Raw genomic sequence first — 12,141 nt, forward strand, 5'->3', positions numbered from 1 at the left:
TGCCCAGACACAGGGTCCACTCACGCACACGGGGAGAAGAAGAGAAGAAGTTCGCGCCCCAAATGCGCTTTGCCGTCGGTCGCTCCGGGAAAGCTCGCCCGGCGTGGCCCTCTGGCGGTCACGGCATGTATGCAGGAGAAGGCAGGCAGGAGGAAATCGCGCGTCTGTGGCCCGGAATGGTCGTCTTCTCGAGCGTGCGATCAATACAGCACAGGCCACGGGGCAAGTTCGTGTACCGCGCGGCTATTTCAGTGACCAAGTCCAACACTCCGATTCTGAACGGAACTCCAACTCATGGGCTTGTGCGACTCTTAACTCAACTCAACTGCCTGTGCACACGACTCTGGCTCAATCAATGCCTTTCCCGAACTCAGAACTCTCAACTTGAACGCGAACTCAACTCCAACTCCATCAATGCCTTCCCCGAACTCGACTCCGACTCCGACTGAGAACTCCGAACTCTCAACTCTCAGGCGCTCCGACTCAACTGAGGTGGGGGGCTCGGAGCAGGGTTTTATGGCTCCGCCCCGGCCTTACTCGAATGTTCCAAGCCCCACCTCTCATCACCGTGGTTAGCCACTCCCCTCGAGCACTGATTGGCGGCTCGCGCTTACCGGACACTCCCCCTGCAGCTCCTCCCTTTGGCCTTACCAGACTTGTTCAGGCCTGCCACGTGGCATTTCAGCGCCAAAAGACCGCCCTACTCACGGGCCTGCTCAACGCAAAACTAACACAGGAAAGGACTACGCTTACATTCACTAAGAAATAACTGAACTATCGCGAGGCTTCATGTTGTGGTGCATCTACCTACGAGGGGGATTATCCTTTATTCCAAAACCGTAACAATATATATTTATATATATATATATATATATATATACACACACACATACATACATACATACATACATACATACATACATACATACATACATACATACATACATACATACATATATATATATATATATATATATATATATATATATATATATATATATATACATATATTCCATACCACTTGATCAGATTTGGATTTGTGGCTGGCAGTGTAATCAAGAGGTATTCACATATACCTCGGACCTGTCTAGCCTCGGTTGGAATCTCAGCCCACCTATAAACTGTCATCCTGGTGTTTCGCAGGCAGGGCGGAACATCATTGGACATGTTATTTCTTGGCATTAGTTGTCTGCTGGCATTAGTTGGTGAAATTAAGTCATGGTGTCCTTCACGAAGAGTAGGTGAGCTATCGCCGGCACCCTAGCCAAATTCTTAATTTTTGCCCTAGCATACAGGTGGTACTGCATCTGTGGCACAGCCAAACGCTCCCAGCTAAAATATAATGCGAACACACTGCAAAGAAACAGAAGATATACTACAAGGTCCGTCAGACAATGCCTAATTTATACAATACTAGCAGGAGTACCCAGCGTTGTGGGGGAGGAGGCAGGAGAGGGAGTGTGGGGAGTGGAAGGGGGTTCATCACATTTTCGTTGAATATATGCTGGTGAATTTATTTATTTATTTTTTTATTTTTTTGTTATACAAGATCGAGGCTCACATGCGCCGTTCATCACGTTTCTGAGTGCGATGCCGATCAGGAAGAAGAAGAAGTCTTGCTACCAACTTCGTACACTTCCGGAATTGTTTTATTTATTTGCGTTCAAATGTCTGGTGATTGTTTTGTATTTATTTATGCGAATGTGCACTTGTATATAACTGTCATCAACTAAACAAAAAGGCTTAGGCACTATTGAGCATTTTATTTTTATTTTTTTATCCAAAATAATGAACTATTTTTATTTCAGAATATTTTTTTTGCCTAAAACACCCCCAGACACTCACTGATGAACCTCTGAAAGTTTGACGAAGATCCGTTCAGCCATCTCTGAGAAAAATGGCGACACACACACACACACACACACATATATATATATATATTGTTGCGGAAATGGCCCTTAGTGGTTTATTAAATATAGAATTAGTTCAGGTCCCCTCTTAGATGTATGTTTACCATAGATCGTCTGTACTGGGATGGTAGTTTTGTGTCGGAAGGTGTAGCAGGCTGTTTTGTGTGGTGCATTGGTGGTGTACAAGAGACGGTTCCCTTTTAATTACATCTTGACAATCAAACAAGGTGCAAGTTCCATTAAGACCGGCCTCGGTTGCAATGCCATGATCGAGGCAATGGATTGACGTGAGAAAGCGCGATTGAGCGGGCAAAAACGACAAGCGCCGTCAAAAACCGGAAGCGGCGCTTCCGAGGTAGTCGCTGAGCACGGGCGAGGGAGGAGGCAGAAAAGACGCATGCGCGGATGGCGTGTGGACAGGCCTTCGCGGCGGGTTCCCGCCGGAGAGCTCTCTCCGCGCGTGATTGAGCGGGAGAAACGGAAAATCGTGCTGATCGTGTGGCCGATAAGGAGAGCCGGTGGCCGCCATTTCGCGACGCTTGATGCGTGGCCGATAAGAGGGCGGGCCGCCATTTGGCAGACTGCAGGCCCAAGCGGGGCCTTCGAATCTGGCGACATCGGCTTGTTACGAGCTGCATTCGCCCTTTTCACATCTTCACCTCTCGTCCATCAACACCACCAAGTACCCCCCTGTCTTGTATGAATGTTGTCCAGGCCTAAGGTTTATCTCGTTAGGGTCACCCCGCGAAACCCTTAATTATAGCTCCCTAGATAAGAGCGGGTTATTACTCATAGTTGAATTATAATGTTATCGTGAACGCCTTGCTTGTTTTGTGTACCCTAATGTTCCCCCATTAAATCTGGTTGATTCGTATGGAAGTTGCCGCACTGCATTCATCTGTGTCGCATTGAAGAGCAATCCGCTCGATTTGTAATTAAAACCAAACTGGCTACAGGTTGCGGCAGACTTCGCTCGGTCTCTGACAAACCCAACCTGTAGCGACGGGTGTCTCCCCAACTGGCAAGGCACAGGTGTAATTTGGTATCGCGATAGAGGCGCGTAACCCGAGATCTGTGTCGAACCAGCCGGCGTTGCACCCGTGGGACGGCCGTGCCGGGAGGCGCGACCCGTCACCTACAACACTGGTGTCGAGGAGGTGGGATTTGGACCTGGGGTGCATTTCGCACCCCGAACATCGATTGTGAGAGGCGCGTAAAGAAAAAAAAACACGTCGCTCGCAAATTCCAAATTTGGTTTCATTTTTATTTTGAGTGGATTGGGTGTCAAACTTCGTAATTTATAAAGGAAGATGGAGTCGCAAAATGGCTGCGCGGCTCAGCAGCGTGACACGAGGTGGGAGAGAATCGGTATTAAGAGTGCAACGAGCCGCACATCACAAAGAAAACGCTCCCACCCACCGATCCAAACCACGTGGTCACAGCATGCGTCATGGCAAAATAAGCAGGATGACAATGCGTACATTAACGAGCTTCATGCACGATTGGACGATGCCTGGGAGCAGGTGGAGTGTAAGGAGGATTATATTGGGGAGTTACACACGAAATTGCATGAGGCACTACAGCAGGCAAGTGAGGTTCAGGAAAATGAGGAGCAAAGGGAGTCACAACAATTGGTCGATGCACAGGAACGAATTCACTGGACGGAAATGGCCTTGGCCGGCGCATTGCGAGACAACACAGATTCCAGATGGGAACGAGCACGGATTCTCGAATTGGAATTGGAACAACTGAAGGGAGAATTGTCTGAGAAATCAAGCCAGTTTCGGGAATCAGAGTACAGAGGAAATGAACTGGCACGTCAAATGGAAAGTAGCAAGGAATACGGGAAGAGGATGGACAAAAGGAGAGAGGAAGCATGCGAAAGAGTAGAGGAGATAAGTGAGGAAAAAGAGAGGATGGAGAGTGAAATGTTAAGGAAACACACTGTGCAGATTGAACAGATGGAAGCCAAAGCCAGGTTAAAGAATGACATGGATGAAAGGGTAATGAAAAAACAACGAATGAAGCAGGAGAAGGAAATCAATCAATTGAGAGAAACGACGAGATTGGAGAATGAAGAACAAAAGAGACGATGGGATACGAAACAAAAAGAATATGAATTTGAAATTGATCAACTAAAAAGGAACTACACTGTGCAGATCGAACAGGCAGAAGCCAAAGCAAGGTCAAAGAATGACATGGATGAAAGGGTAATGAAAGAACAACGAATGAAGCAGGAGAAGGAAATCAATCAATTGAGAGAAACGACGAGATTGGAGAATGAAGAACAAAAGGGACGGTGGCATAAGAAACAAGAGGAATATGAATCGGAAATTGACCAAGTAAAGGAGAAAGCAAGGGTGGAGTCCGCAGAGATGGAAAGACTCCGGAAAGGTAACGAACAACTAAAAAGGCTCAGAGAGGAAGAACGACTCAACTGGGAAAGAAAATGGAGCCAGGAAGTAGGGCAGCACAATAATGTGGGATGTGTGACGTCATCACAGGGAGGAATGTTAGTGGTGCAGGACTTGATTGGCATCACTCGTCGAATGAAACAACAATTGGAGCAAACCCTGGTGATGGAGACATGGAGGGAGTATACGGGGTTGTTGACTCATGAAACACATTTTGAGCAGGTCCAGCAAGTGAAGCTGACAGGCCCAGAGGAGTGTGGTGAACCAATGATGAGCGACCGGACCGATGTGACTTTGGAACGAAGCAGGTACGTGGGCATCTGCATACATGGTGCGGACGATGAGCTTAAGTTCGCAATTGGATTTGATGTTAATCAAGAGACTCCGTCCGATGGGGTGCACGTATGCGTGACACCTGAATGTGTGGATGGAATGCCTGTGGATGAATGCTGTGAGCCCATAGTCCAGTTTACAGCACCGGGGTGTGCTGTCAAGGCCGAAACGTGTGTGAGTGCGGAGCATGGAATGAGTGGTGACGTAGGAAATAGGTTCGAGGTGCAAGGGGAAATAGAAATTCCACCAGGAGCAGGCTTTAGAAAGGGGATTGTAATTTCTCCCTCAGCTTCACAGGAACTTCGAGGTAGAGCGCAGATGCGTAGCAGGCGGCGTTGGCATGCGTCACATACTCCCTGGACCCATTTTCGAACAAGAGGGGCCCAGCAACGACACCGCCAGGTGTCCCTTGGTCATCGGACCTCTCTGAGGACACGAGGGGTTCGGCTAGCTAAATGGGATTTACCTGTCTTCAGGGAATTAAAGAGAAGAGGGGGAGGCCGCTCCCCCAAGTGGGGTCTACCTGACTTCCGCGAACCCTGGAGAAAAGGAGGGGGTGGACCACGACCCCAATTGAGACGTGACCCTTATGAGCCGTGGCAGAAAGGCGGCGGGGCCATGTAAGGGGTAATGAGGGATTCCTTCCCTCACTCCCTTTCCAATGAGCCACAGAAGCAGGCCAGATTGGAAAGAAAAAAAAAAAAAAGGGAATTCTTGACTGAAAATAATATCGAGAGAGATTGCAAATTGAGAGACTGACAGAAGAGACAAGAGTGGCACAAGTGGATGTGCGTGACTATTTAAAAAAAAAAAAAAAAAAAAGTGAGAGAAATAGTGGGGACATGACAGACAGGGCGTTAAACACCCCTGCAAAAAGTGGAAGGTGTTGGATGGTGTTGTGGACTGGGTGTGTGGCACTGTGGAATGAATGACGAAGGTGTTTGGGATGAATGGCGTGATTGTGTGAATGAGGAGAGTGAGTGCGAACACTGTACCCTGTTGGTAGGAGTCTCCCAACCAAGTGAGTGTAGGTTAGGGGGACTTAGTGGATTTGACGTGGATTCTGGCTGCTGTTCCATTGTGCAGGCGGACTGCTAGGGGTAGGTGCAGCCAAGGTATGGTGGTACTGGCTGGGAGTGTGACATGGTATTGGAAGTTGGTGAGTCGGGAGGGGACACCAGACAGTAGGGTTTAGAGTGCTAAGAGGGCACAGTGCGGGGGCTAGAGAGCCACCCGGTTAGAGTGCTTGGAGAGCACAGTGTGGGGGCTAGAGAGCCACCCCTTATTTAGGAGCGCCAGAGGCGCGCTCAGGTGAACCCCGAGGTCGCTGGGTGTCCCCCACCACCTATTGGAAGCAGGCAAAGAGGCCTAGTTGTAGTCACACTCCCCAGCCAATGAGTTATGCCTGGCACCACCAAGTGAAGAAAAAGAGACAAATAAGGGCCTTGCCCAGGTTTAAAAGAATGGAACAGTGTGCCAGGTTGGGAAAAATGGGTCATTAGGATCATTGTGGCAATGGCAGGGTTTGTGCCATTGGTTAGAGCTTTAAGTAAAAGGTTAGGTTCGATGAACTCTCCTCCGCACCATTCATGTGTGACACCTGGTACGAGTCGTGTTGATGGGAAAGTTGTGAACAAGGGCCAGGTTCGGTCGCCCTCTCCAAGTGCCAGAGAAGCCACCAGTGTGTCATGAGCACACAGATAACAATTGATTAAGAAGCACACCATCCTGTCAGCTAAAATGTGAAAGGACTTTTTAAGAAGACCATACTAAAACAAGTCGTACCAAGATAAGTCAGGCAAGGAAGGTTAAGGGTACTCTTCATTTTGCCTGGGCTGAGGTCATCACCCCCACTTGCACCCTCAAGAATGCCTCCAGACTGCATTTGCTTACCATCGGTAGAACTGTGCCACCTGCTGTCCAAGGCAGGGCTTGTTGCCTGCTGCTGCTTGGTTGTAGGCCATGTGGCCGGATCATTTTTGTGTGCCATGTGGGCCGAAGCATTTTTGTGGGCCATGGAGGCCAAAGTGCTTTTGCGGGCTGTTGCAGCCGAAGATTCATGCCGTCTTGTGGGCTCAGTGGGCCGAAGGACTCTTTGTGAGATTAGGCCACTGGGCCGACTGAACTCACCTGGTGAGAGGCCAATAAGGCCACGAAGTAAGGAAACCCCTCTGGGGTGAAGACACAACACTGCCGGGAGGAGGCGTGAAGGAGCGAACACGTCAAGAAGCTTTGAAACTCTGAATGTCTTGCTCCGATGTGAATATTGGTGTTGAAAGTAACATTGAATGCCCTCCTGCGCAAATGCATAATTAGAATGTTAAGTATTGTGCATAGAGTGTGGATGTGTTTGTTAGATTAGTGATCCGACACACTAGGATAGGGACATGCCAATCTTACTGATACTTTGCTTCTTGGAGTTAAGTGCTTGCAATGTTGTGGGTTAGAGTAAATGGGAGATTTGTGCTGTACGTTAGACAGGGCCATTCCCACGGGCTGCCCCTAGTGGAGGCTCGGGAGAGCCTCGGGAGAAAGGTGGGGGTAGTGTTGCGGAAATGGCCCTTAGTGGTTTATTAAATATAGAATTAGTTCAGGTCCCCTCTTAGATGTATGTTTACCATAGATCGTCTGTACTGGGATGGTAGTTTTGTGTCGGAAGGTGTAGCAGGCTGTTTTGTGTGGTGCATTGGTGGTGTACAAGAGACGGTTCCCTTTTAATTACATCTTGACAATCAAACAAGGTGCAAGTTCCATTAAGACCGGCCTCGGTTGCAATGCCATGATCGAGGCAATGGATTGACGTGAGAAAGCGCGATTGAGCGGGCAAAAACGACAAGCGCCGTCAAAAACCGGAAGCGGCGCTTCCGAGGTAGTCGCTGAGCACGGGCGAGGGAGGAGGCAGAAAAGACGCATGCGCGGATGGCGTGTGGACAGGCCTTCGCGGCGGGTTCCCGCCGGAGAGCTCTCTCCGCGCGTGATTGAGCGGGAGAAACGGAAAATCGTGCTGATCGTGTGGCCGATAAGGAGAGCCGGTGGCCGCCATTTCGCGACGCTTGATGCGTGGCCGATAAGAGGGCGGGCCGCCATTTGGCAGACTGCAGGCCCAAGCGGGGCCTTCGAATCTGGCGACATCGGCTTGTTACGAGCTGCATTCGCCCTTTTCACATCTTCACCTCTCGTCCATCAACACCACCAAGTACCCCCCTGTCTTGTATGAATGTTGTCCAGGCCTAAGGTTTATCTCGTTAGGGTCACCCCGCGAAACCCTTAATTATAGCTCCCTAGATAAGAGCGGGTTATTACTCATAGTTGAATTATAATGTTATCGTGAACGCCTTGCTTGTTTTGTGTACCCTAATGTTCCCCCATTAAATCTGGTTGATTCGTATGGAAGTTGCCGCACTGCATTCATCTGTGTCGCATTGAAGAGCAATCCGCTCGATTTGTAATTAAAACCAAACTGGCTACAGGTTGCGGCAGACTTCGCTCGGTCTCTGACAAACCCAACCTGTAGCGACGGGTGTCTCCCCAACTGGCAAGGCACAGGTGTAATTTGGTATCGCGATAGAGGCGCGTAACCCGAGATCTGTGTCGAACCAGCCGGCGTTGCACCCGTGGGACGGCCGTGCCGGGAGGCGCGACCCGTCACCTACAACAATATATATATATATATATATATATATATATATATATATATATATATATATATATATATATATATATATATATATATATATATATATATATATATGTATGTATGTATGTATGTATGTATGTATGTATATAAAACTCCTCTTGAAGAAAGCGTTTCCCCCCTTTCTTAACTGATCTGAAAAGACATTTTGAATCGTCACACAACGTAACACACACATTGCTCATGTCGTTGAACATCCTGTGATATCGGATCATGCACTCTTGCTGTGGTAGTGCATGCCAGCCTGCAGGTGGTGATGACGATGTTGCAGGCAAGCTGGGAACGCGGACGCCTCCTACCTGCAGAGAGTGACCAGGTGCCTGGTAACGCCCAGACTCTCGCATTACGCAGATCCCTAGCCCAGGTAACAGAGAACTGGACCTTAAGGGGTTCACTCGCTTCCACCACATTAATGCAAAAACCACAAGGGAATGGTGGTTACAGGCATTTGTGCAATGTGAACTGAAAGAAATCGCCTTTTGATCAGATTTGGGAGCCAGATATTGCAGGGAGGGAAATGTAATGGGGAATATAATCCGATGATCCGCTGCATCCGCAGAATGCAAATGTGTTTCATACCATGCTGAGGTTCAATGCAAAGTCACCATCTTTACCTCCGCCACCAAGGTGGATGAGGTTATCTTTTCACACCTGTCTTTGTTCGTTTGTGAACAGGATATGTCGAAACGTTGTGGACGGATTCGGACAAAATTTGGTAGAGAGGCTGGGGACGTGACAAGGACGAACTGGTTCGATTTTGGTGAAGATCCGGATCTGAATCTGAGAATTTTTAAGGTGATTCTTCACCTTTGACAGATTGGGCTAAATCTGATTATACAGCTTGATATTTCAAAAAGTTGCGGAAGGATTCGGACAAAACTTGGTGGACATGGTGGGTGTCTGACAATGTCGAATCGATTATATTTTGGTGAAGATCTGGATCTGAATCTGAGAATTTTTAAGGTGATTCTTCACCTTTGACAGATTGGGCTAAATCTGATTATACAGCTTGATATTTCAAAAAGTTGCGGAAGGATTCGGACAAAACTTGGTGGACATGTTGGGTGTCTGACAATGTCGAATCGATTATATTTTGGTGAAGATCTGGATCTGAATCTGAGAATTTTTAAGGCGATTCTTCACCTTTGACAGGTTGGGCTAAATCTGATTATATAGCATGATATTTCAAAAAGTTGTGGAAGGATTCAGACAAAACTTGGTGGACATGTTGGGGGTGTGACACGGTCGAATCGATTATATTTTGGTGAAGATTCGAATCCGGATCTGAGAATTTTTAAGGTGATTCTTCACCATTGACAGATTGGGCTAAATCTGATTATATAGCATGATATTTCAAAAAGTTGCGGAAGGATTCGGACAAAACTTGGTGGACATGTTGGGTGTCTGACAATGTCGAATCGATTATATTTTGGTGAAGATCTGGATCTGAATCTAAGAATTTTTAAGGTGATTCTTCACCTTTGACAGATTGGGCTAAATCTGATTATATAGCATGATATTTCAAAAAGTTGTGGAAGGATTCAGACAAAGCTTGGTGGACATGTTGGGTGTTTGACAAGGTCGAATCGATTATATTTTGGTGAAGATCTGGATCTGAATCTGAGAATTTTTAAGGTGATTCTTCCTCATTGACAGATTGGGCTAAAACTGATTATATAGCTTGATATTTCAAAAAGTTTTTGAAGGATTCGGACAAAGCTTGGTGGACATGTTTGGTGTGTGACAAGGTCGAATCGATTATATTTTGGTGAAGATTCGAATCCAGATCTGAGAATTTTAAAGGTGATTCTTCACCATTGACAGATTGGGCTAAAACTGATTATATAGCTTGATATTTCAAAAAGTTGTCGATGACTTGGAGACTAAACTTGGTGGATGAGTTAGGTAAGCGACAAGAACAAGCCAATTAGCTTTTGGTTCAGGTCTGAATCCAGATCCGCCCCATCAGTGGATACAAGATGTAAACTGTTCAGTCTGACGGGGGTATGCGCTCTACCGAGTGCTGTTTTAGTTGTCAATGATTTCACCAGACTTGGTGGTCTGAGTCTGCTCTGAGTCTGCTCTAGATCACTAGTTTGAACATAACCCTGACCGGGTCATACCAAAGACTTAAAACTTATAAAAGGATGGAGCATGGTTAAACAACCATGGGTTGGCAACCATTGTGTAGGCTTGACGGGCCTCGTGGCATCCTCCTGTATTGAAGTTTCTTGTAAGAGTATCATTGACTACAATTTTACCCCTATTTATATTCGAATTTTACCCCTTTCTTCTTTCATTGAAACGTCTTTTAAAGGAAGTTGATTTCTATGTTTCATTGAGTGTTCTGTTTTTTTACATCTTGTAAATGGTGGATAAACACCTTTGGAAGTTCTGACGCACCTGAATGTTGTTGACGTGCGTATGGTGCAGGCGAAGAGCCAGAATGCAGAGTTATGTGCTCGTCTTCAGCGAATTCACCAGGAAACCCAACTTCCGGATCACCTTTCCAGCTTCCTTCCTGGCAGCCCTCTCCCATTGGACAGCGTGAGTTTGGCTTTTGTAGAGATTTCGATCCAATCTAAAGACCGCACTCTTTCCGAAGCAGACTCATGGCGAGGAATACACTCGGTGGTTTTGGCATTTCCTTCTTCTCTTATTAGTCCCCTACCGGTGTACACCGGAGGGGACTATAGGTTTGCACGCCGTCCCTCCGTCCGTCAGTCCGTCAGTCCGTCACACAAAGAACAGCTTTCCGGACTTTTTTTCTAAACGCTTAACGCTAATGATTTCAAACTTGGCACATAGTTTCCTCATGATAAGTTACAGGTCAAGTTCGAACTTCACGACGTTTCGATCATTTTTAACAAAGTTATGGCACTTTGAACTTTGGGAATTCTGATAATTCTGATGATCCTTAACTCAGTGCCATTTTAAGTTTTAATTTCCTTTAAAAAACAATTTCTCTGCAATAATAGGACCGATTGAGATAACATTTTCACCATATGATGGACTCGGTCTGTAGAATATTTTAATGGTAATTATCAGGTCACAGGTCACGTGGTTCGGTCGCCATATTGTTTTTCGTGAAAACACGAAAACCCCTTTTTCTCTGCAACGGCTGAACAGATCGAGGCCAAACTTTGCAGGCAGAATCGCATAATCATGACGAACAGCGAGCATGACGTCATGCGTCACATGGTTTCAGGGTTATGACGTTTTTAAGCATGAACCTTTAAAACCGAGCTCCTCCCTCATTTTTGATCCAATCGAGGGGAAACTTCACAGATCTGTTCAGCACTAAAATGTCCTTTTGGAATTTGCGATAGGGCACGTGGTTTGGCAGATATCGTTAATTAAACGAAAATTTTTTTTTTTAATGGATATCTCTTGTTTATTCTCGAGTTCTCCTCAAGCCGCACTGCACGTTCTCAGCCTCGTCTCGCGAACGTCAACAGCGCGACACAGCGCGTGCTTTCCGGAGGAGCGGAGCCAAGCCGAGCAACATATATATACACATCGATCATTGATCGTGAACCGGAAAATATAATAAATTACTGATGGTTTCAGAGTTATGACGTTTTTAAGCATGAACCTTTAAAACCGAGCCCCTCCCTAATTTTTGATCCAATCGAGGGGAAACTTCACAGATCTGTTCAGCATGTCAGTCTACTAAAATGTCCTTTTGAAATTTGCGATAGGGCACGTGGTTTGGCAGATATCGTTAATTAAACGAAGATATTTTAAAAATGGATATCTCTTGAATCGCTAGTACCTCAGTCCGTGAGTT

The 12,141-nt window shown here is 46.6% G+C and overlaps 1 protein-coding gene across 4 annotated transcripts in view; it reads left to right on the forward strand.

Annotated features, from left to right (window-relative positions):
• LOC137429660 (oxysterol-binding protein-related protein 6-like) overlaps nucleotides 1-12,141 on the forward strand; it is a 186,872-nt gene that overhangs the window by 151,111 nt on the left and 23,620 nt on the right. For all 4 annotated transcript variants that reach the window (XM_078779693.1, XM_078779695.1, XM_078779694.1 and 1 more), the window contains 2 exons: nucleotides 8,585-8,715; nucleotides 10,785-10,898. In XM_078779693.1, coding sequence (XP_078635819.1) covers nucleotides 8,585-8,715; nucleotides 10,785-10,898 — 245 coding nt within the window. The remainder of the gene's footprint in view (nucleotides 1-8,584; nucleotides 8,716-10,784; nucleotides 10,899-12,141) is intronic.

This window comes from Myxine glutinosa, chromosome 6, assembly GCF_964187855.1.
Source record: "Myxine glutinosa chromosome 6, kmMyxGlut1.1, whole genome shotgun sequence".
NCBI lineage: Eukaryota > Metazoa > Chordata > Myxini > Myxiniformes > Myxinidae > Myxine > Myxine glutinosa.